The 27,477-nt window shown below is 28.5% G+C and overlaps 2 protein-coding genes and 2 non-coding genes across 7 annotated transcripts in view; 1 reads left to right on the top strand and 3 right to left on the bottom strand.

The window, feature by feature from the left end:
* LOC107438559 (excitatory amino acid transporter) overlaps nt 1–27,477 on the bottom strand; it is a 145,180-nt gene that overhangs the window by 25,187 nt on the left and 92,516 nt on the right. The window lies entirely within an intron of this gene.
* Nucleotides 1,387–2,549, top strand: LOC147801349 (uncharacterized). Its single transcript, XM_087154750.1, has 2 exons — nt 1,387–1,484; nt 1,597–2,549. Exons 1-2 carry the CDS (start codon nt 1,410–1,412, stop codon nt 2,458–2,460), a joined length of 939 nt encoding a protein of 312 aa, XP_087010876.1. The 5' UTR covers nt 1,387–1,409; the 3' UTR covers nt 2,461–2,549.
* Nucleotides 26,259–26,330, bottom strand: TRNAP-CGG (transfer RNA proline (anticodon AGG)). The gene has a single exon. It is a non-coding gene; the product is annotated as a tRNA-Pro (tRNA).
* TRNAP-AGG (transfer RNA proline (anticodon AGG)) lies at nt 26,903–26,974 on the bottom strand. Its single transcript has one exon. It is a non-coding gene; the product is annotated as a tRNA-Pro (tRNA).

Genomic DNA, 27,477 nt, shown 5'->3' with positions numbered 1-27,477 from the left:
ACCTCCAGCACCCAATGCGGGAATCATAATCCGAGACCACAGAGCATCACTAATTCTTATTCAAATTCTTACATAAGTAGTATAGGCAGCGCTACAGCGTACAGCGGGGGGTCCCTATACCTGACGTCATCACGGAAAGTCAAGGGGTGCTTATTTCTGCCCAACCGGAAGCTGCTTGTTTCTGCCCATCTACAACCGGAAGTTGTTTATTTCTGCCCGTCTATAACCGGAAGTTGCTTATTTCTGCCCGTCTATAACCGGAAGTTGCTTATTTCTGCCCGTATACTTATTTCTGCCCGCCTGTAGTTTTGATTTTAGTTTCGGTTTCTGTTTATTATTTAATTTATTAGTTTTCTGAGGGTGGCAACACTTATTATTTTTAATATTAGTTTTTAAGGATGGCAACACTTAGAAACTTTGTTATTTGGGGAGATAATGTATATTATGAAGTTATGACGTCATCTCTTATTACATAACACATAAATTATATCATACTTTTACTCTAGTGGCGCCATCTATGTGAGAATTTTAGAAATAAAATAACTTTAAATCTATTTTAATGTTTAAATCTGCTTTAATATTATTTATTAAATATAATTAAGGCTGAGGATCGAACTCACGCCATCAAAAAGCCTTCGTGGGTCAGTAGTTGGATATCATAACCACTGACCCACGAATGCTTGGTTAGATATGTGTTAATAAGTTAAACTTTTGTATTCTGAACACGTGTATAAGTGAAAAGGATTTGATATCGATATAATCCTACAGTTTCATCGATATATTTTTCACTTAACCTTTGACAGTTATTAAATAATTATTTCTGCCCCTCTTAATGTTATTATAACTTTCTCTGGATGGCAACGGTACTGACCATACACGTGTTAATTATAACATAATAAATACATGATATCATACTTTCACTCTAGTGGCACCATCTATGTGGGAATAAAATAACTTTAAATCTATTTTATTATTTAATTTAAATATAATTATTGCTGAGGATTGAACTCATCATGTGGTGATAACGAACTGACATCACTGCTGATTACGATAAGGGTTTCCTGCTCTGGCACGATTTATCAAGCGTTATCTCGGATACATGACGTATGTATGTTTCAGAAACAGGATCTCACCGATAGGGAACGTTCAATACTTGTTAAACAAGTGACGTTTTCCCCTTTGCTTCACTTCAATTCATGTTAAACCTGTATACTATTTAGTGACTGGACATCAAAATTTTATTTTATAGTGTTGGCAACCAAACTCCATGTGTTAGTATTTAGTTTGAACCAGTTATTATTTCAGACATTGCTTTGAGGAGTGTACATTCGATTTTCGTTATTGATTACCATAACTTTTACAAAGGACTTTTTCCAAGACCGAGATATTATAACTGAATTTAACTTATTATGGATAAAAGAAAATGCGATCAAGAAGTTTCTGAACAAGAAGTTTGCAAAAAATCCCGAACGGATAATTCAAAAGTAAGTTGATTTTTTTAAATAAAATGTATTTTGTCTGCATTGTTGATTATTAAAGTATGTCATCCCTTATTTGTCACCTGCTTCGTGTTTCTCATTTTCTTTTTATTTTCAGGTGAATGGTGTCCTTGATGAAGGCAACATGCCAGACAATGTCTTTGCCCTTGGAGATAATGTGTTTATAATAGTCAGCAGCTTTAACAAAAGTGTTGTCGTGCATTTGAGACGATACAACAAGTACGGAGGAAAGTATTACCCCACAAAACAGGGAGTTACTTTGAAACCTGATTGGATTGAGTACCTGATGGGAATAGCTTCAGTTCCTAAATCAAAACGTGAGCTAAAGTGTGCATACATTCCTGAAGGACAATTAAGGATTACAAGTGATAATTTCGTTGATTTTCATTTCGAACGTTACATTTATGGCCTTGATCGAAAGATCACAATTAGGAAAATAACTATAACATTTTCTCATTGGATCGAAATGATTTCGAATTATGATGGCATTTCTTCTTGTGTACTGGATTACGTATTTCAAGTTATGGACTTTGCAAAGGCTTATACGCAATTTTGTGAAATGCCAATTGACCAAACTTTACCTCCCTCATTGGACGTTAGTCATGGTCAGGAGTTTGCCTCAAAAATTTTACGAAACACATTGTGCGAAATTTTGAAGGAAGGTGGATTGAAACAACCAGTTACGATAGCTGAGGAATTGTGGGCAAACAAAGAAAGTACATTCAATTCCCTTGCACTATCTATCGATGTTATGGATTTAGCAAAGAGGTTTTACGATAACTTATTTGTTAACCAAAAACTTTTACTATTTAAGCCCGTTTCTTATGTGACCAGTGAGTTTTTGAAAAACATTAATTTAGTAAGTGTATTGAGTGATGCAAATAAGTCTGTTCTTTGTCCTCCTTATACCTATGAATACTTTGAAGACAGCGAACATGTTTTCAAATCTATGGATGTGTAACAATATTGTACCAGAGTATATATATATGTGTATATAATTTATTTATTTATTTATTTTTGCATTCTATTAGAATTAATAAAAAACATTGTTTAAATTTAACTAAACTTGTTTTCTGTTTACTTTTGCATAAATAGTATAATAGTGTATTTATTTCAGATATCAATTGGATTTTTTTCTATTTAAGCTGCTAGACATTTTTTCTTTTTCAGCTGACTGGGTATTTCTTTTATCAGAATGTTTATCTTTATTATCGTTATTTTTGAAATATTCATGTTAGATAAGAATTTTAAAAAGTTAAATGAAATGTTTCTTGATTACCAGTATTTTTAAAATATATATTTTGTAAGAGTTAGATTCAGTTGTAATTTTTTAAAAATTCTTAAAACTTATCAAGTAACAAAATTACAGCAGAATTTTATTGATTTTGATTTAATTTTAATATACAATGAATCGTTTACTTTCATCTGTTTATACGAAACCTGGACATCCAGGAAGTTTTGGAGGTGTAAATGCTATTTATAATTCCGTGAAAGGTAAGGTGAAGAAAAGCGACGTTAAGAAATGGTTGGAGACTAAAGATTCTTATACTTTACACAAACCTGTAAGGCATAAATTTAAACGTAATAGAGTGATTGTTGGAGGTATAGATGAACAATTTCAAATTGATTTAGTTGACATGCAATCTTTAGCAAAATTTAATAATGGATATAAATATTTGTTAACTTGTATAGATTGTTTCTCAAAGTATGCTTGGGCTATTCCTATTAAAGACAAATCAGCCAAAAATGTATTGCCAGCTTTAAAAACTATTTTTAGAGAAAGAAAACCTGTGAAACTGCAATCAGATAAAGGAACAGAGTTCACTAATAAACTTATACAGCAGTATCTTAAAAATTTAGGAGTTCATTTTTTTACAACGAATAATGAAACTAAAGCAAGTATTGTTGAGAGATTTAATCGCACTTTAAAAACGAAGATGTGGAAATACTTTACAGAATTCAACACGAAAAAATACATTGATGTCCTTTCTAAATTAATCCATAGTTATAATCATACAAAGCATAGAAGTATAAAAATGGAACCAGCCTCAGTAAATATCGATAATCAGAAACAAGTTTGGAATAATTTATATAGCGACAATGTGAATATTGATAACCCTGTTTTTCAAGTAGGTGACACTGTTCGCATTAGTAAATCAAAACTTACATTTGAGAAAGGATATGAAAATAATTGGACTCGAGAATTATTTGTCATAGATAAAATAGTTCATCGAAATCCTGTTGTGTATAAATTAAAAGATTTAAAGAATGAAGCAATAGAAGGTACTTTTTATGCAGAAGAATTACAAAAAGTAGTCAACTCGGGCTATTATCCCGTAGAAAAAGTTATCAAAAAGAGAAAGAAAGGAGGAAGCACGGAATATTTTGTTAAATTTCTAGGTTATCCTGAAAAGTTTAATGCCTGGGTGAGTGATATTCAAAAAGTATAAATAGTGAAACTTAACCTATGAAGACTCATTCTCAAAAATGTCTTTCTATGTGACGTTACCCTCTGATAGCTCCATGCAGTTTTTTCCTAACAACAAAATTTCCCATTTTAAGACGCAGTTACCGATACCAGTTAATCTAAAAGCGGAATGGGAAGTAGGCCTATCTGAAATCATCTATCCGCATTCTTGGCTGAACGTAAATGAAAGTAACAATTATTTTCATTACAAGATAAGTAACGGTAATATCATATCGAGTGTGAGGCAAACAATTGATGTGGGCTGTTATGAATCAATGTTCGATATTGTATCAGCTATACAACTTGCTTTACCTAAAAATCCTAGTCGATTTACAATAAATTACAATAAAGCTACGAAACGAGTTAAAATTAACGCCGTTCAAGGTTGCAGTCTTCATTTAGAAAAGTTAGGTGAATTGTTAGGATTCCAACCTGATGCAGTCATTACGGGTAACCGGAAAAGCGAATTTGTGGCTGACGCGTGGTCTAATTTTTCCGTTTTTTACGTCTACTCAGATTTAATTTCACCACAAATTGTCGGAGATACGCAAGCTCCTTTACTGCGGATCGTTGAATAAAAGGATATGATGGTGAAACAATCAGCCAGTATTATGATAGACCTCAATACTTACCTTTAACGAGGCACTCCTTTCAAACTATCCATGTGGAGATCAGATTGAATTCAGGTGATTTCGTACCTTTTGAAAGTGGTAAAGTGATTATAGTCTTACATTTCCGCATGAGGCAAATACTATAAATAGTACGATGCGTTTTTTGAATCATTCATTTGAAGAGAAGACGTCAAGATGAGTGTACCGTAAGTAGTATATGGGGGGGGCTACAGGACACTTTTGCCCTTCCCTATATACTACTATTAATTTCCTATTTTTATATTAAAAAAATTTAAAATATACCTATATTTTACATTTTTATATGAAATATCAGTATAATTAAAAATTCTTATTTTTATATTAATAATTTTTATTTTATTAAAAATCCTGTATTTTATATGTTTTTATTTAAAATATCGTTTTTTATTTTACATGTAATTCATAATCGTAATATTTATTTTTACCTTTAAAATCAAAAATATATTTTCCACTATTAATTTTTCTTATAGCTTTATCAGATAATTCACCATGACATTTCGAGAGATAAAAATCTTTCTCATCATTGTCTACTTCTAATCTAGCTATAATAGAGTCACCGTATTTTGTATTTATTTTTCTCAGTGATATTAAATTATATTTACCTATCTCGAGTTCATTTAATTTATATGTTTCAGGAAATCGTTTGAGGTCATTAAATTCTTCCATTTATTTAAGAACATTTTTTGTAATATAATTTCTGTAATACATACACTTGTATAACGAACATCCAGGTCCTAAAATTTTAGTACATTTAGGTACATCAATGTCAATAGATGGTATATTCAATTCATCTAATATCTCTTTTTCTAAAATACCTCCTTTATAAGCAAATGTACCACCATATAGTTGATATAGGTTATTTATATAATTTTTTACATCTTGATGATTTATCCATAAACTATTCTTATTTCTATTAAATCTTAATCCGTGTACTTCTGAAGTACATTTACGTACAATCTTCAATTCTTGATCATTCAATTCACAATTAGGTGTAAATACGCCAATATATTCACCGATTGGTAAATTTAAATGAGCCCATCCTATCTCTCTTACAATCTTACGACTGGGAAAAATAAATCCCTGAATGTTTAGGATGACTGTAATCTTATCCATTTATTAAGAAACATTTTTAGAATACTTTTTTTAGACAAAAAAGCCTTACAGTTATTTTTACTACCTATAAATGGAAAGTATTGAAAAAGAGAGAAATAAAAAGTTGTTAGAGCAATTAAAAAATGATCTAAGATTAGTTAAACTACAATCAGAAATTAGGAAAAATAATGAAATAAAATTAGAAGAAGATATAGGAATACAAAAATCATTGGCCGATTTTCACGAACCTGTACTTCATCAAATGGAAAAACTAGAAACTTCTAGACAACAAAACTTGCTAGGTATAAAAGATGCTGTTGATAATTTATCTTTCACTATGAATGAGACCTATAGATCTTTACCTCAGATAGAGAATCAGTCAGAGGAAGATTATACTGAAGATGTAGGAAGTATGTTTTTAAAAATAGATATAGACAAAAATTTAGATAAAGAATTACTAGAAGAATTAGAATTTGAATTACCTTCAATAATATGGAATGAAACTGATGAAGATATTGAAGAAGTTATTAAAAGGGCAAAAGCAAAAAGAGATCAATTTAAAAGAGAAAAAGGAAATGAAACCAAAAATAGAAATTTAACAAACAACAAAGATGAGTATCAGAAAAGGATTGATAATGCTGATTATAAAATGAATATGATGAAAAGATATTTAGAAGCTTTATCAGCCATTAAACAAGGTAGACATTACACAGGAAAAGGTTTAGAAGATAAACTGAATATCTTAGTTGATTTGACAGATAAAATTTGTAAAGGTTCTAAAAGTAAAAAATTGTATAATAAAACTGTAGATTTGTTGGATTTACTTTTAAGAGAGGGAACTATGACAAACGATCAGGTAAAGGAATACTATGAGAAATTTCTTAGTAAATAAATGTATATTGTGAAAAAGGTATACTTGAGCGACAGTCAGATTTCTAAATTGAAATCAGCTTATAAAAATGGTGAAGAACTTAGTTTACAAATAGATAAAAGTAAAACACCCAATTTTGATTTACATTTAACAGCTACACAAATTAACCAAATTGATAAAGGTAAAAGAATTAAAATATCAAAAACTCAACTGAAAAAGAATGGAGGGTTTTTACCATTTTTAGTACCTTTACTTTCTACTTTAGCATTAGGAGCAGCTAGTGGAGCAGCTGGTTGGGGTACTAAAAAAGTATTGGACAAAATTTCTGGATCAGGTAAAAAAAAAAAAACTTGTGGAAAGGGAGTCTATCAGCCATGGGAATATCCAACAAAATGATTGAAAACAATATGAAAAATGAAAAAGGATTTAGAGGTATATTTACTATAGATATGTTACCTAAAAAGATAAGAAAATTTGAAAACGGAATTATAAATTTAGATGTATCTACAGGTCCTGGAACTCATTGGGTTTGTTATTATAATGATTCAAAATATAATTTTGTTGAATATTTTGATCCTTTTGGAGAATATAAATATAACAATAGAATAATAAAAAATGATTTTCTTCCTCAAAACATACTAAGTTATTTAAATACTTCTGGAAAAGAAATTAGATATAACGATAGTTTTTTACAAAGTCCGAGTTCTGTAAGATGTGGTTTCTATTGTATGAAATATATAACTGAAAGAAATAAAAATAAATCTCCTATTGAAGTTTTATATTCATTTACTCAAGAACCTAGTAATTTAAATGAAAAAATTGTTCTTTATAAATGAAGTATATTATATTAGATTCGAAAAACGTAGATAAATCTGAAGATTTCACCATTGAGTATTCGAGACCTTTTCATTTTACAGAGATAGCTCTTCAGTCTTTTTCAATGTATATTTCATGGAATAATATTACGGAGAAAAACAATAAATTTTCATATTTTGATGGAGTCAAATGGGAAGATTTTATTATTCCAAATGGTCATTATAGTATAAGAGGTTTGAATCGTTATATGGTAAAATATTTTGGAAATGATTCACCTATATTATTTGGAATAATTGAAGAAAGACAAAGGTTTAGTATTAAACTCGAGAAGAATTATAAAATTGATTTATCTAAAAGTGAATTGTACAAAATTTTAGGATTCGAACCTAAAATATATGAAGAGGAAGAGCAAGAAGGTAAATTTATTGCGGATATAGCTAATGGTAATGATAATATTTATATTCACTGTGATATAGTGGATGGTGCTTATAAAAATCAGTTTCAATCTCAAGTTATTTATTCTTTTACATCATCAAATCCTCCTGGAAGTTTATATGCTAAAGAATTTGATAAACTAATATTTTTTCCGGTTAAATCTGATTCTATTAATCGAATTAGAATGAGAATTACAAATCATAGAGGTGAACTAATTGATTTAAATAAACAAGAAGTACAGTACAAATTTATTGCTAAATAAATGAATAAACAAAGATTGTACAGAAAGAGTAAAAAAATACAAGGAAGAGGCTTCTTTTCAGACCTTATAAGTCCTATTGTAGAAGATAAATCTAAGGAATTTGTGAGAGAAAAATTGAATGAAATATTTTCTAAAAATAAAAAACATGGTACTGGATTGAAATTTTTTATTCCTAAATAAATGGATAAAATTTACGATTTGAAAGACACTAGTTATTATTATAATAACGACGTTGAAAGTTTTGAATATAGAGAATTAAAAAGTGAAAATAGAAATAATATTCATGAAAATGCTACATATAATTTCTTTATCAATGATACAAATGCTAATATTTTATATTCTGCGGGATATCTACAACAAGAATTAAAAATTGTAAAAGGAGATGGAGGTGTAATAAGTAATGAAAATGTTACTCTAGTGAATGGAGGAGGTCTCATTAATTCAAACAGGTTGACTATAGGAAATACTGAAGTTGAATCCACTATAAATTATAAAGCCATTATGAATCAAGTATTAGGGATGATACACTTCACCCCTGATTATTCAACATCGGAAGCTACTAACATGTTCTTTTATGTAGATACAACTGATTCTGTAGATAGAAACAATTTCAAATATAATGGAACTCTGATAGATACTACCAAAATAACTGATTTTTTTAAAAACCTTAAACTAAATGAAAGTTTTAATGAAGGATTTTCAAAAAGATGTAAATTTACTAAAAATAGTCAAACAGTAAAAATATGGATTCCTTTAAAGTATATATTTGATTTCTTTAACGAATATAAAAAAGTAATGACAGGTTTCCAAGTTAAAATAGAAATTCAGAGAAATGATAGTAAAAATATGTTGTATACAGATATTCAAAATCCAGATTTTAAGGTTCTTGTTGAAGATTTATCACTTTGGTTACCTTATGTTAGATTTAAAAATTCAGCATCTGTAAAATTCAATGAATTAAAATTATCAAATACTCCTATAGAAATAAATTGGGATCATTATAACATTATCAAATCAAATGTATTTTATAAAAATTCCAGTGGGTCTTATTCTATTCCTGCTACATCTGATGAAGTTTTGAGTTTATATGTCATTCCTCAATATGAAGATAGAAATGAAAACATGAATCAAAATAATATGATGTTTGATCACTTGGATATGATAGAATGTTGGTTAATGATTAATAACATTAAAGTTCCCACTGTAAGTTATATGATGGACTTTAATAAAAATGATTATAATCGATTATATTATGCTCTTTTAGAATCAGGAATGAATAATATAAATTCTGAAACTGGTTGTATGATAAACTATTCAAATTTCAGTAAGTATCCTATAATTTGTTTTAACTTGGTAAACCATGAAAATTATACGAACTTGAGTAATTTAATGATTGAATTCAATTGGAGGTTGAGAAATAATACTACTAAAAATTATGTTTTTTACTTTATTTTGAAAGAAAGAAACAAATGCTCCTTGAATATGTCAACTCAGGATATAAAAATGATTAAAACTCTGAAAACATAAAGGATTTTTTCTATTTTAATAAATGGCTGCTTATTATCCACTTTACGACAATGAAATAAAAGAAGGACCTTTAGGACCACCAGGTGTAGGATTTAAATTAACGAATGATGGTAATTATGATATGGAAAGTAAACTTTTAAAAAATGTTTTACATCCTCAGGAAGATAATGATTCTTCAACTAAAAAATATGTAGATGATTTAAAAAATAAGTGTTTGATTCGTAATAATGGTTATTTTAATTCTAAAAATAAATGTATTAGAAATATAGCTACTCCTCTAGAGGACAATGATGCTTCAACTAAAAAATATGTCGATGAATTAAAAGACAAAAGTTTAATACATGATGAAAATAATTTTGATGCTAAAAATAAAATCATATCAAATGTAAAAGAACCTGAAAAAGAAGGCGACGTGGTTACCAAAAAACATCTTGATTATTATTGTATACTGTGGGATAAAATTAATAGAAGTTATTATGCTCACAACGAAAGAATATCGAGTGTAAAATGGCCCATAAATGATACTGACGTTGCTAATAAATATTACGTTGATAATAAAACTTTTTGCGCTACCACAGATAGACTTGTTCAGTTTACAGGTGTGGGTTACAAGACTTTTGAATTCAACGAAACTACTTCAAAACTTTTAGATTCAAACTTGAAATTATCACAAAACATGTATATGAAAATTACAATTTTTTTAGCCTGTGACAAAATGAATGAAAAGCCAAAAATACGTTTAGAAAAAGTGAAAGAAGTACTTCTTGATAAAGAGATAAATGTTAATGAAGATTCAATAACTATGTTTGCGTATGGAAAGTTAAATGAAGTTTTAACATTATCAGTGCTAACAGGAGGAGGTTGTAAATTAAAGCCTTATTTACATATTGAAAAGATAAATTTTTCTTCTTAATAAATGGCCAATGAAATTAATTGGAACGACTTTTCTAGAAAGAAACTTTCAGAAGATGTAATTATAAGTTTAGCAGATTATTTAAGATGGGAATATGTGTTTCAATTTTCTGAATTGTCTGAAGTTTTAATCGAACGATATGTACAGCCAAATGATTGGTATATTATTTCTCAATATCAAAAACTCAATGAACCTTTTATTGAAAAACATGCCTCTGATGTAGATTGGGAAAAAATATGTAGATACCAAACCTTATCTATCCGTTTTATTGAGAGACATTTAGATAAAGTGACTTGGTATGAAATATCAAGATTCCAAAAATTGGATTTAAGATTTATAGAAAATTATAATGACCGTTTAAATATGAATGTTGTATCTAGATATCAAAAATTATCAATGAACCTTATAAGAAAATTTCAAGATTATGTAAATTGGGATTATATTATACAATATCAAGATATTGATAAAGACTTTGTAATAGAATTTGTTTCTAAAATAGATTTCTGTCTTTTAATAAAAAATAAAAGTAATATATTACCAGAAGAATTTTATAATTCAAACAAAGAAAAGATAGTTTGTATACTTCTTGCTGAAATTTGTCATAATACACGAGTACCGCTATATGAACCATTAAAAGAATAAATTATTTAAAAAAAAATATTTTTATTTTAATAATAGTTTTTACTCGTAGTAGATTATTTTTTACTCGTAGTAGATTATTTTTTAATTAATAAATGTATTCTAAAATTGTAATTAAAGACTATAATGAAGCAGATGAATTTAAAGATCCAAATCAACATCCTCTATTGCCTATACATCCCTTTAGATTAATCATAAATGGTTCTTCCAACAGTGGAAAATCAAACTTATTAATCAATTTAATTTATGACTATTTACACTTTGATAGACTTTACATGTGTACAAAAGACATATTTGAATCTAAGTATGAAAAATTACAAGAAAAATACATTCAATTTACAGATGTAGAATTAGAAGATATTCAAAAATGTAAAGGCTTAAAGAATAAAAAAGAAGTTTTGAAAGAATATAAAAAATTTAAAAAAGATCAAGTTTTGTTTTCTTCCAAACTAGATGATTTTATTACCGTAGATGACTTGGATCCTTCCTATATGAATTTAGTTGTATTTGATGATTGTATATGTGAAAAAGATCAACAATCTATAGAAGAATTTTTTATACGAGGAAGAAAGAAAAATACATCCCTTATCTATATAAGTCAGTACTATTATAAAATACCTATAACCATCAGAAGTAACAGCAATTATTTTATATTTTTCGATATGAAACAAAAAGAAATTAAACAAATAATACGAGAAATAGATGGTCAATTAACAAAAGAAGAATTTAATAAAATGTATAAGAACTGTATCAAAAAACCATATGATTTTTTAGTTTTAGATTTAGTCAATCCTAATATGAGGTACCGAAATAAAGAATTTGTGTAATGGAAGAATATTTGGAGAAAAGAATTTTTATTCACAGAAAAAGTTATAACTCAATTGAATGGCTACAAATACATATAATTTTTTATTACCTATAAATGACGTGTAAAAGTAATATATTCAAAGTTGGAAAATTAAGTAAAGACGGAAAGTTCAAGTTTTGTTGTAAAGAATGTGGTCAAAAAGGATCTGGCTTTATCAATTCAACAATTAATAATTTACCCTTTGAAATGCATTTACCAGGACATCAATTTACAGGACCTGGAACACAATTATTACATGGAAAGAAAAGATTAAACGATGATTTAACATATAAACAATGGAGTAAGCCCATTAACAGAGTAGATGAAATAGCATATAAACATGATGTTTGTTACCTTAAAAACAAAGATACTAAAACTAGAAATGATGTATGTGATAAAAATATGATAGAAGAGTTAAATACAATTCCAAATCCTACAATCAGGGAAAGAATAGAAAGAGGAATTGTTAAACCTATTATCAAAGCCAAAAGAACATTTGGTATGGGTATGATTTATTGTTTAAAATGTAAAAATTTTACTAATACTAAAGATGTTTATGAAGAAACTTCTAAAAATGGAAGATTGACGAGGAAAGGTATATGTGAAGTTTGTGGATCTAAAAAAAGTACTTTTTTAAAGAAAACGGGGTCATAAAAGCAGTTTATTATGATCCCGAAAAAGGTTATTGTGGTATCAATGAATTAAAAAGAAAAACAGGTTTATCTCAAAAACAAATTACAGATTTTTTACATGAACAAGATGTTTATACTAGACATAAACCAATTATTCGTAAATTTAGAAGAAGGAGATGTTACGTTTCACATATTGATGATCAATGGCAAGCCGATTTATTATTTATAAAACCATTTAGTAAATATAATAGTGGAGTTAATTATATTTTAACAGTTATTGATATGTTTAGTAAATATACTTGGGCTATTCCAATAAAAAGAAAAACAGGCGAAGAAGTATCAAATGCTTTCAAGTTAATATTTAAAGAACGAATTCCAGAGAAACTACAAACGGATAAAGGTACGGAATTTATTAATAAAGATACTCAAAAATTATTCAAAGATAATAATATTCACTGGTTTACTACTGAAAATGTTGAAATAAAATGTTCTATTGTTGAAAGATTTAATCGTACAATAAATGGAAAAATAAGAAAATATATGGCTGCAAGTAATACAAATAAATACTTAGAAGTACTAGATAAATTAGTTTATAATTATAATAATTCTTATCATCGATCTATTAAAATGACACCCTCACAAGCCAGTCGGACAGAAAATGAAAGTATCGTATACAATAATTTATTTTCTAAAAAAGAAATAAAGAAACCGAAGTTTAAAATAGGCGATAAAGTTAGAATTTCAAAATATAAAGAAACATTTACCAGAGGTTATCATCCTACATTTACAGAAGAAATTTTTATAATATCTGAAATATTGAAAACAGATCCTATAACTTATAGAGTGAAAGATTTAAATGGTGAAGAAATTAAAGGAACTTATTATGAAAAAGAATTAGTAAAATATAATAAGAAAAATGAAACATATAAGATTGAAAAAATAATAAAAAGAAAAGATAATAAGTTATTCGTAAAATGGCTAGGTTACCCTGAAGAATTTAATAGTTGGATAGATGAAAAAAATATTATACTAATTTAGGAATCAATTGAATTATATTTTTTAAAAGCCAAAAGGTACAGTATCATAATTATCTAAAAGTCTACGTTTATCGTATCCAAAGGTATAACGTTTATTTGTTTTAATACTTGAAATATTTCTATCTTTTTCGATTTTAAACTGATTGATTTCTACATCTAAACAATCTGTTTCACCTGTTATTATTTTAGTCCTATTATCAAAGTCTAATATGGTTTCACTCTGATAAGACATTTTAAATCCTTTTACTTTTCCATGTACAGATTTATCATTTAATTTATACCCATAATCTTTAGAGGCTCCAGCTATCCAAGATGTAATATATTTATCATTTCCCAATTCATCAGTCCATTCTCCTAACATACATCCTGTTTCAATTTTATTGGTTCCGTCGTCTATATATACTATACTATCTGTATCATAATAAAGTACTTTATCTCCTAATTTATCTAACATTTCATATAATCTAATTCTGGCAGAACTAGTTGTAAAAGCAGCTATATATATATTAGTATTGAAGTTATTTTTTTCAAATTTATCTTTCATTTTATAACTCATTTCCACACATTCGTCATTTAAAAAATTCATATTCAAATCTTTAATAGTATCATTTAGAATAATTCTATAAAAATCTTCAATTTCCATCACATATTCAGTTTGTTTCGTATTATTTCTTTGACCAAACTTACCCCATAAAGAATTTAAACATATTTTAGCTATGAATCTCAAACCTGGATTTTCTTCAATTTTATCTAAATTAATACTTAATTTTTCCTTAACTACTTTTCTATATTCTTCTTCATTTTTAAAATTATTTTTCCATTTATCACATGTTTCTAATTTTAATTTTAAAAACGTCTTGACGTATTCTTTAAACAGTTCATTCGTTTTATTTTCGAAATACCACACTTCATAAATATTCAATATTTTATATCCTTTTTTAATAGCTAATCTGATCTCTTCAGTAGTCCAAGTTCCGATTATACATCTATCGCTATCATCGTGTTTACATTCTGAATTTCTTATCTCGTGACAAATTTCACATTTCTTTTTTTCTAAAGTGGTTTTGAAATGATTACATTTTATTGTTTCAGAACAAGTTCTACATAATGAAAATATTAATTTTTCTTCTTTATAAGGTAATACTGGATGATATAATTTTCTAGGTGGAAGTACTTTACATTTTATTAATCCATACCAATTTTCATCGTATTTTTTAGGATTAAATATTTTGATTGGATGACCTTCTGGATAGTTATCAAAATAATTTACAGTAGGATATAAAGAACATACGTCAATATATCTACCTTTTTCATTACTTTTCATTTCATATTTTAATTTGGTAGGTTCACATCTTCCACCATAAAAAGCATCTCTAGGATTTAAAGGTTCTATAAAATCTCTCTTCCATTCTTTTTTCATGTATTGTTTCATATCCTTATTATTATCAAAATCACACTCCCAGATATTTATCAATTCATAACCCGCTTCAATTATATTTTTATTGATCTTCTTAGTTCGTTTATATAAATCTTCCATGAGCATTTGATTAACAGTGTTTACTTGTGTTCTAGTGAAACATTTGTTACATCCATGCCAGAAACATCCATTAAATTGAAATACTGTATTTTTATAAAATCCATCTACCTTATAATATTTTTCACCTAATTGTAATTTTTTCTCTCCTCCATTCAAAGCATGACGTATATTAATATTTTCCTTTTTTGATATGTAATCTAACCAAGCTATTGATTTTTTACTGTACTGATCTTTTTGAATGACAATTTCATCAATAGCTATTGTGTTTTCTTTCAAGAATTTATCTCTGTAAATGGCCATACATAAACCAGCTAAAGTTACATATTTAAACGGATCTACATTCACAGTTTCTAAGAATAATCTTCTTAATTCTATACAACCTTTTCTTAAAATATCTACATCAGATCTACAGTATTTTATAAATTCCTTTTGGAAATCAAAGGTTTCATGTTTAATGGAATCATACCATTTATCAAATTTTTTTCTGTCTTCATTAACCATATAATTATATCCATAGTAATATTTATCTGGATATTTACCAATATAATTTTGATTCTTTTGTTTGTTGAATAAATGAGGAAAATAACCCTTGGCCAGTTCATTTAAACCAAATGTTTTAGGAAATTTTTTAAGTGGACACATTGTAAAATTAATAGAATCAATAAACCTTATATTATACTCATCAGCTTTCATATATATTAACTTATTTCCTTGATAAATTGTGAATATTTTTATATGTTTTTTAAAACAATACTTAGCTAAAAATTGAAAATCAAATCCTTTTCCATAATGAGCTATAACTGTATATCCAACGTTTATAGCTGTATATCCATCAAATAACCACTCACAAAAATCGTTTTCATTTTTAAATTCTGTTTCGTTTCCATGAAAATCATGACATATAACTAGATTCACTTCATGAATTCCTGTATCTTGCTGGGTTTCAACATCAAAAAATAAGTATTTTTCTGTATAACCATCTTTACATTTTTCACACCATTCTTTTTTATTACATTCATTTTTTACACAATTATCTTCACATATACCTCCTTTACTTTTTTCATTTTTCATGAAACACTCATGACCTTTTATAACCCATTTCCAACAATTATTACAACGATATTCACCACATATATGTTCATCAGGGTCTCTGTCCTCTCTATTAATATTTCTTTTACATTTTAAACATTTCCATAAAACTTTACAAACACTAGGTATCTTTGGAAATTCTTTTTTATGATTATTATAACAACCTTTTCCTTTAAATTTACGGTTACATTTTTTACAAAATATTTCCTCACCTTCACAATCAGATTCTTTAACAAAACACCTATCACATTTTAAAGGGCATTTATGTTGATTTGAACGTTTATAACCCACTTTACAATAATTACAATAATTATTCTTACCTAAAAATCCTGTCATTGATGTAATGACATCGAAATGATTTCTATTCTTATATATAAAAATACATGTTGATTTATAATCACCATTATATATAATTTCATTACCATTTTCTCTACAAACTATATTGATCTGAATGTCTAAACATTTTTCAAATATTTTAACTTCTTCTAAACTACACACTTCTAAAGGAATTTTACATATATCATGTAATTTTATAGCTAATGTTTTTTGTAAAACACGACCTTTTTTAATATAAATTATTTCATTACTTGATAATTTTTCAGTACATAATTTATCACTTAACAGTTCAGGATTTTGGATAGCTAAAGCTGTTACAATTGATCTAGCCAAACATATATTATCATCATTTTTTATTTGACAAATACTTTTCTTTTTTGCTGGATCTGTTTCAGAATACATTTTTAAAGCCTTGTGTCTACCACCATGAGGTAATTCGATGACATTAAAATCAAATATACACTCTGTTATATCGATTTCTTTATATTCAATTTGGTTGGATAATTTATCAATGTATTCATTAAAAGCAGTTTTAGTTGACATCATTTTATCATGAAAAGGTACATTTAATTTAGGATTATGTATAATTACATCTACTTTTCCTATAATATTTCCAATAGCCCTTTTAAATATATTTCTTAAAATATTATAGTATTGTTCAGGTAAAATTTTAGATCCTACCACTCTATATTGTTTTCTATAAACTTTATATTTTTCAATATATTGACCTCTGAATTCAATAATTTTATAATCTGGTTTAAAGAAATTTTTAAGATTTACCTCTACTTTTACCTTATCTTTTATTTTTTGAGGCCTATACAAAACATTTAAATTAGTTTCAGTTAAAATATTTTTTTCTACTTTTGGTATAAATTTACCATCTTTATATTTTAAATTATAAGAATCAAATAAATTCTTGATTATCTTTCTTCTTTCTGGATGATTTATAAATATTTTCCTCTTACGATCTAAATAGTTAGTAGCATCTAATCCTAAATAATCTGATATAACAGATTTATAATTTCCTGTACTTTTGATATAAGAAACTACTGATTCAATAATATTTGATTTTAATCTCTTATCAGTCAGAACAGGAATTTTAAGTTTAGTTATCAATTCTCTTAGTTTTTTAATACTGAAAGTTGAGAGTACATTACTCAAGTGTTTGAACTCCTTTGTCATGTTACTCATTTATAAGGAAGAAAATTTATAAATACTTTTATAAAAAGGAGTTCATACGTTTTATATGAAAATTACTTCTAAAATGTCTTTGTTTATGTGAATAAGTATAATTTTTACCACAATCGCATTCATAATATATATATTTTCTTTTAAGATCACAATCTATACATCTTTTAAATAAATATTTTTTATATTTGTAAAATTCGTCAGCTGATTTCAAAGTCTTACAATCGCAACAAAATTTATCTTCCATTTATTAAATGGAGTTTTTATAAATACTTTTCTGTCTCTTTAAGAAACGAATTCCAAATTTCATCATAAATGTTTTGTTTTTTAGGACTACCTAACTTAATATTGTTAGAAATATTATAATAATCACATATCTTTTTCATAAAATATTTATAATTTAAACTCTTTTTAAAATACATATAATCTAAAAATTTTAAAAACATTTCATCTGTTTCAACTGTAAAAACCAAGTTCAATTTTCTTTTTAACTTTTTAAAAAAACTAATTCTCGAATTGTATCTCTGTTTTAAAAAAATATCAAAATCTTTCGTATCATAAAAAAATTCATCTTCTTCTGAATCGTAACTTATTTTTTTATTCTTAATTTGTTCAAATATTTCTGTATAAACTGATTCCATTTATTTACATAATAAAAAATTGACATATGAAATTAGAGATTATAAATAGATATAGATAATAAGATTAATTTAATGTCAGTCTTTCTTTTATACTACTAGATGACACCACTGTTTCAAAGGAAATCAAAAAGTTTTATATTTTCTCTTGTTAAAATAATAAAAGCTCTTCTTCAGTCTGGGGCCCCGTGGCTCTGTGGTTAAGTCTAAGCTTAGCATCACGTAGATCGTTGGTTCGATCCCCAGAAGCTTTCGTGAGTAGCAGGAGTGTTATTTGCGTTAAGCGTCAATAGGGGGATCATTATAAAGCCATATAAAACATCCCACAGAGCGTCATCGAGGTGGGCGGAGACTTGTGGCTCCATGTCCTGGATGTTTTTATGTATTAATGTTGTTTGTATTGTTTATGTATTAATGTTGTTTGTATTGTTAATGTGTTAATATTGTTTATGTATTAATAATGTATGTTATTTATTAATAATGTATGTATTAATAATGTATTTGTAATGTTATAATAGTGTCGGCCACGTAGGCTGGGTAGGTGTACTGGGGCTCTGGTTCCGGAATTCGTAAACAGCTGTAGGAATCGGAGTCTCAGTACATCAATCCGGTAGGCCATTTTGCTATTTTTTCTAATAATAAAAATTACCCTAATTTTCTAATAGTAAAAATTATTAGACTTAGTAGTAGACTCTTGTGATCAAATCCTAGTTCTAGAAAACGTCAGTTAAACTTTATGACATACTTAACTTTATAGCCCTATTATTTTTTAGATACAGATAATAAAATTATATTACAAAAAATGTTCTTAAATAAATGGAAGAATTTAATGACCTCAAACGATTTCCAGAAACATACAAATTAAATGAACTCGAGATAGGTAAATATAATTTAATATCACTGAGAAAAATAAATACAAAATACGGTGACTCTATTATAGCTAGATTAGAAGTAGACAATGATGAGAAAGATTTTTATCTCTCGAAATGTCATGGTGAATTATCTGATAAAGCTATAAGAAAAATTAATAGTGGAAAATATATTTTTGATTTTAAAGGTAAAAATAAATATTACGATTATGAATTACATGTAAAATAAAAAACGATATTTTAAATAAAAACATATAAAATACAGGATTTTTAATAAAATAAAAATTATTAATATAAAAATAAGAATTTTTAAATATACTGATTTTGTTTAATATTTCGTATAAAAATGTAAAATATAGGTATATTTTAAATTTTTTTAATATAAAAATAGGAAATTAATAGTAGTATATAGGGAAGGGCAAAAGTGTCCTGTAGCCCCCCCTATATACTACTACCGTACGTTTGTTGTGCTGAAAAATTCGAAGATCATTATGCGAGTCAAATTGGCTCGGGTTTGCCCTATTATAAAGGTGTTAATTTCCAAAAGGGCTATGGACTTGGTGGTATATTTCGTCGATTATTTAGAGCAGCACTACCCTTTTTAGTAAGAGGTGGTAAAACTATTGGAAAAGAAGTTTTAAAAACAGGAACTCGAGTAGCATCTGATGTATTATCTGGAGAAAACTTTGAGGAAGCCGTCAAAACAAGAACTAAAGAAAGTGGAAAAAATCTAGCACGAAAAGCTATTGATAAAGTGCAGTCTATGGTCGGGAAAGGAAACTATAAAAGGAAGCGTAAGAAGCAGAAACGATTCATTTCATCTAAAGCACGCAAAGTGAGTGGACGTGATATTTTTGATCCATAAAATGGCATTTTTGTTGAAAGATTCTCCTGAGTGCGTAAAATCGGAATTGGAACTTTTTACTTTACCTGGAACTCAAACAGTTATTCAAGATGGTCAATGGATACAATTTCATCCTCTTTCTAACGTTTTTGATAATGCTCCCGTAGAGTTTCATGTCTCTGGAAGTGTAGAAGATTACATAGATCTCAGTCAAACACAATTGTATGTGAAAGCGAAAATAGTAAAAACGAACAATACAGCTATCACTAAAGATGATGTTATAGGACCTGTGAATTTATTTCTACATTCATTATTTTCTCAAGTAGATGTGTCTTTAAACGATCGTACAGTTTCCAATTCAAGTAATACCTATCCCTATAGGGCCTATATTGAAACTCTCCTAAACCATGGATATGATAGCAAAACATCTCAATTAACTGCTGAGTTATTTTATAAAGATTCTGAGGATGGTTTAAATAAAAGAACTGCTTTTTTCAAAGAAAGCGCAACAGTGGACATGATTGGCTGCATTCATTCAGATTTATTTCATCAAGAACGTCTTTTACTCAATTTAGTGGATTTGAAAATAAAACTAATAAGAAGCAAACCAGAATTTTGTCTACAAGGATCTGAAGGATTTAAAGTAGTATTGGATCATGTCTCTTTATTCATTCGAAAAGCTCGTGTGAACCCTGGAGTGCTTCTTGGTCATGCTAAAGCACTCGAGAAAACAAGTGCAAAATACCCCATTAATCGAGTCCTATGCAAAGTGTATTCAATTCCTAAAGGGAGCATGTCTTTTATTCAAGATAATATATTTTCGGGTCAAATGCCTAAAAAGGTTATTATTGGTTGTGTAGATAATGAAGCTTTTCATGGAACATTGACAAAATCTCCTTTTGATTTTAATCATTTTGATTTAAATTTTATTGGAGTGTATGTAGATGGACAACCTGTGCCCCATAATCCATTGGAACTCAACTTTTCACAAAATCAATACATTCGTGCCTATCAAACTTTATTTGATGGAACGGAACGAATGGGTCAAGATAGAGGAATATTTATTTCCAGAGAAGACTACAGGAACGGAAATACATTATTTGGATTTAATCTCTCCCCAGATCTATGTTCAGGAGAACATTTAAATCTGATTAAGCATAGCAATTTGAGATTAGAACTGAAATTTGCCAAATCACTGGAAAAAACAGTATGCGTTATCGTTTTTGCCGAATTTGAAAATTTGATTGAAATTAACAAGTCAAGAAATATTTTATTCGACTTCGGAAATTGAAGAATGGATGGATTGCAACTATTCTACATTTTATCGCAAGATAAGATAACAGCACCTTACTTTCAAGGCGTATATTCAAGAGATACGCTTCCGAGTCTCCGAGAAAACACATGTGCTATCACGAATTCAGATGACTCATCACAACCTGGAACTCACTGGCTAGCGTTATTTGTGAATGATCAAAGACAGTTAGAGTTTTATGACTCATATGGGAAACCTCCCGGATTTTACAACGTGAATACCGCTTCCTACACGGACGTACTATGGAATTCCAAAGTGTTTCAATCACCTACATCCAATGTATGTGGACAATATTGTATTTACTTTTTACTCAAACGCTGTCAAGGCTATTCTATGTATCATATTTCAAATCAATTATATGTAAATGATTTTCAGATGTATCAATTTGTAAAGAAAAAATATGGTGTAAGATTTGTGTTTAGAAAATAAAAAAGGAATGAAACTAAATCTAGTGTCTCTCATGTCATTATTATAAAATTTTACATTTAAATATTGTTATGTAGGCAATAGTGTAACATTTTTAATTCTTTTTAACAAAATTTTCAGAAAATATTTTTATTATTGAGTAAAACTTTCTATCTTTTATGAAAATATTTGTTTTTTGCAAAAAATTTTCTCTTTTAAGATAATATTTTTTTGTTTTTGTAAAAAATATTTCAAACGTTTTAACAAAATTTTTCTATCTTTTAAGAAAACATTGTTTTTACACAAAAATTTTTTATTTTAAGAAAATATTTTTACTTTTTGTTAAAAATTTGCTAGTTTCGTAAAAATATTTCAAACTTTTTAACAAAACTTTCTAATATTTCAGAAAATATTTTTATTTTTCAATCTTTTAAGAAAATATTTATGTTTTTGCAAAAAGGAAATTTCCAGTTTTTCAGAAAATTCTATCCCTCTTTCTAAAACTTTTTGTATTAATTAATAAAGGGTGAAATTTTTCCTTGATAATATAAACTTTTTCACCTGTGAAAAAAATGATCAATAAAGACAAAATACATTTTAATAAAATAAATAAAATTTTATTCAAAGTTTCACCCAAGCACTTCTGCGGGCATACATCATAGGTTTCTTAACAATTTTATTTTTACTATACAATTTTTTATTTACATCTAAATGTGATGGTAATTGAATATAATTTAATGTTTTTAAAAATACATTTCTCCCCACTGGAGCTGATTTTCTATTTCGCAAAAAGTCATTGATAAGATTTACTATATTACTTCCAGGAACAGTTTTATCTTCATGAATAATTTCACCTTTAGCGTTCCAAAGGAGAGATTCATTATTTTTTAAGAATTGATACATATCTTTAGCTTTTTCTTGAAATCGAACTGGAACAGCAGTTAGAATTTTTCCCTCCAAGTCTTCAGTTTCTTTTTTGATATTTGAAGAGATCTCTTCTGCAGACTCTACTAGAGGATCGTCTATGTTCGTAATTTCCTCATGATCGGTTTGAGGTTCTGGTTTTTTCGGTCTCGAAATTGAAAAGTGCGTATACTTCTGCAATATTTGTAAATACAGAGTTGCTTTCTCGTCATCTGCTAAGTCCTTTTTCTGTAGAATATTCTTCATTTGTTGATCCAATTGTGATAAGTGTTCCGCTACTTGTACTCTATCCTCCGGAAGCAACACAAATTTCTTACTGTACTCCATGAATTAAAGAACTAATCACAGAAATAGCTGCAGGTAATAAAAATGATAAAAATCCTTCTCCTTTCTGTACAAGAATTTTTTTCTTCTTATACAATGGCAATTTCTTCTTAGAAAGTTTTCTTAAACTTTCTTTATGAGGAGCTAGTTTATTTTTCTGAGATTTCGTGAGTGGTATATTACCACACAATACATTCAATACACACTCACACAAAGTTTTTATTTCACTTTTTGAACACTTTTTTAAAAGAGACTTGCAATGTTTAGTTTTAGAGATCAATTTCATGAGCTCTAATGTTCGCTCATTACATACGGACATCTTACTTTCAAATGATTTGAATTTCGAGTGTCTGTCCTATTTATAGGTGTTGATAAAAGTTGAAAACCTTCAAAAACAATGGTTAAAGTTGTCATCTAATTTCCTTGAAATTCACAGCTGAAATGAAGTTATCGAGGTTGGTACACATAATAAGTATCTCCAGGAAACATACCAGTACGCATGCGTAAAGATTCTTCCGTATCACACTTTAAATCAATGAGTAAATAACCATAAGGTTTTGATGTGGCATCAGCATAACATTCTTGAAAAAAATTAACTTTTCGAGGGTACAATTGACGTCCTAAATGTGTAATTTGCGATTGATCTCTTCGATTCTTAAATAATACAAGATAATGAGCATTTAAGGATATTTCTCTCATTTCCTTTCCTTTATGAAAAATGTTTTGAACCACAAAAATAATGCTAAGAGATTTATGATGGGAAAATTTTGTAAATAATTTAGTCAATTGAGGATCATTTCCCAATTCACTCATGAGATCATCAATCACAATTAATGCATCTGAATATTGATTCAAATCGGATGGAAGTCCTTCTTGAAAAACAACATTAGGCATCTCATCATATAATTTTTGATAAACGCCATAACACCATACCACATGTTTTGGAAAAGGATGTATCATTTGGTTTTCAATCACATTTTTTATGAAATAACTTTTACCACTACCTGTTGGACCTGCGAGGACAGCTGTAAAGGGATGTTTGAACTTCAAAAGATCCATGATGAATGAAAAATTTTACTCTCGCCACCTCTATTTATCGTTATCTCTTATCACCACATGATGAGTTCAATCCTCAGCAATAATTATATTTAAATTAAATAATAAAATAGATTTAAAGTTATTTTATTCCCACATAGATGGTGCCACTAGAGTGAAAGTATGATATCATGTATTTATTATGTTATAATTAACACGTGTATGGTCAGTACCGTTGCCATCCAGAGAAAGTTATAATAACATTAAGAGGGGCAGAAATAATTATTTAATAACTGTCAAAGGTTAAGTGAAAAATATATCGATGAAACTGTAGGATTATATCGATATCAAATCCTTTTCACTTATACACGTGTTCAGAATACAAAAGTTTAACTTATTAACACATATCTAACCAAGCATTCGTGGGTCAGTGGTTATGATATCCAACTACTGACCCACGAAGGCTTTTTGATGGCGTGAGTTCGATCCTCAGCCTTAATTATATTTAATAAATAATATTAAAGCAGATTTAAACATTAAAATAGATTTAAAGTTATTTTATTTCTAAAATTCTCACATAGATGGCGCCACTAGAGTAAAAGTATGATATAATTTATGTGTTATGTAATAAGAGATGACGTCATAACTTCATAATATACAATATCTCCCCAAATAACAAAGTTTCTAAGTTTTTGCCCATTTTTTAGATAAAGCATAGAAAAGACTTTTTCACGGATAATTTCTCATTCCATAAAACAATTGCTTTAAAAAATCTCATTCGGTTCATTCATATTTGTTAAATCTTTCTCATTTTCCAACCCGGGACCTCTCGCACCCTAAGCGAGAATCATACCCCTAGACCACCGAACCACGTCCACGCAAGGGCTGCATATTTTTAATTTGACTGTATTATGAAAGATATTATCCTCCATTATACGTTTTTATGCACTATTTTCAAATGTCAAAAAAATAATGACTGAATTTTATTTACACTTATTAGACGCGATACCTTGAAATAATGTATACATTTTCTCTATTTTTTTCTTACAAATTTTATAACGCATGCTAGATCGTTTCGGATTCTAAATGGTATAACCTTCGAACTCGACCGGGATTTGAACCCGGGACCTCTCGCTCCCAAAGCGAGAAACATACCCCTAGATCACCGAGCCGCACATTATTTTTTCTTATTCAAATCCAGAATTACTAAAATAAAAATCGTCATTTGAGTTCGAGCTATACTTTGCCAAAAATTCTTGTCTTATTTCTCGAAATTTCACCCAATTTTTTAGATAATATATAGGAATGACTTTCTCCGGATAATCTCTCATTCCATTAAACAAATGCTTTTAAAAATGTCATTTGGTTCAATCATATTTCTTAAATCTTTCTCATTTTGCAAACGAAGTAACAAAAGTAATCCCGCAGGGCTCGGCCGGGATTTGAACCCGGGACAACTCGCATCCGAACCGAGAATCATAAACCTAAACCACCGAGCCACATCCTCGCTAGGGCTGTATATTTTTATTCGACAGTATTATGAAAGATATTATCCTCCATCGTACGTTTTTATGCTCTCTTTTCAAAAGTCAAAAAAATAAAAACTCAATTTTATTTCTTGAAAATAATTTCCACTTATTAGACACGATACCGTGAAATAATGTATACATTTTCTCTACTTTTTTCTTGCAAATTTTATAACGCATGCTAGATCGTATCGGATTCAAAATGGTACAACCTTCGGACTCGACCGGGATTTGATCCCGGGACATCTCGCACCCAAAGCGAGAATCATACCCCTAGACCAACGAGCCGCACAATATTTTTTCTAATTCAAATCCTGAAATACTAAAATAATAATCTTCATTTGAGATCCAGCTATACTTTGGCAAAAATTCTTGTCTTATTTCTCTAAATTTTACCCACTTTTTTTGATAATATATAGGAATGACTTTTTCACGGATAATTTCTCAATCCATAAAACAATTGCTTTGAAAAATCTCATTCGGTTCATTCATATTTGGTAAATCTTTCTCATCTTCCAAATGAAGGTACAAAAGTAATCCCGCAGGGCTCGGCCAGGATTTGAACCCGGGACCTCTCGCACCCGAAGCGAGAATCATACCCCTAGACCACCGAGCCACATCCACGCAAAGGCTGCATATTTTTAATTTGTCAGTATTATGAAAGATGTTATCCTCCTTCGTACGTTTTTATGCACTATTTTCAAATGTCAAAAAAATAATAACTCAATTTTATTTCTTGAAAATAATTTCCATTTTTTTGACGCGAAACCGTGAATTAATGTAAACATTTTCTCTATTTATTTCTTGCGAATTTTATAACGCGTGCTAGATCGTATCGGATTCAAAATAATATAACCTTCGGGCTCGAGCGGGATTTGATCCGGGGACTTCTCGCACCCAAAGCGAGAATCATACCCCTAAACCAACGAGCCGCACGTTATTTTTTCTTATTCAAATCCTGAATTACTAAAATAAAAATCGTCATTTGAGTTCTAGCTATATTTTGAAAAAAATTCTTGTCTTATTTCTCTAAATTTCACCCCCTTTTTTAGATAATATATAGGAATGACTTTTTCACGGATAATTTCTCATTCCATAAAGCAATTGCTTTAAAAAATCTCATTCAGTTCAATCATATTTCTTAAATCTTTCTCATTTTGCAAACGAAGGTACAAAAGTAATCCCGCTGGGCTCGGCCGGGATTTGAACCCGGGACCTCTCGCTACCTAAGCGAGAATCATACCCTTAGACCACCGAGCCACATCCACGCAAGGGCTGCATATTTTTAATTTGTCAGTAGTATGACAGATATTATCCTCCAACGTAGGTTTTTATGCCCTATTTTGAAATGTCAAAAAAATATTAACTCAATTTTATTTCTCGAAAATAATTTCTACTTATTAGATGCGATACCGTGAAATAATGTATACATTTTCTCTATTTTTTTTCTTGCAAATTTTATAACGCATGCTAGATCGTATCGGATTCAAAATGGTATAACCTTCGGACTCGACCGGGATTTGATCCCGGGACATCTCGCACCCGAAGCGAGAATCATTCCCCTAGACCAACGAGCCGCACATTATTTTTTCTTATTCAAATCCTGAATTACTAAAATAAAAAATCTTCATTTGAGATCGAGCTATATTTTGGCAAAAATTCTTGTCTTATTTCTCTAAATTTTACCCACTTTTTTTGATAATATATAGGAATGACTTTTTCACGGATAATTTCTCAATCCATAAAACAATTGCTTTGAAAAA

Source organism: Parasteatoda tepidariorum, chromosome 11, assembly GCF_982258835.1.
Source record: "Parasteatoda tepidariorum strain Cologne lab strain chromosome 11, Ptep-v5.0, whole genome shotgun sequence".
In the NCBI taxonomy this organism is placed as follows: domain Eukaryota; kingdom Metazoa; phylum Arthropoda; class Arachnida; order Araneae; family Theridiidae; genus Parasteatoda; species Parasteatoda tepidariorum.
The sequence above is the reverse complement of the archived record's forward strand: the minus strand, read 5'-3'. Positions and strand labels throughout refer to the sequence as shown.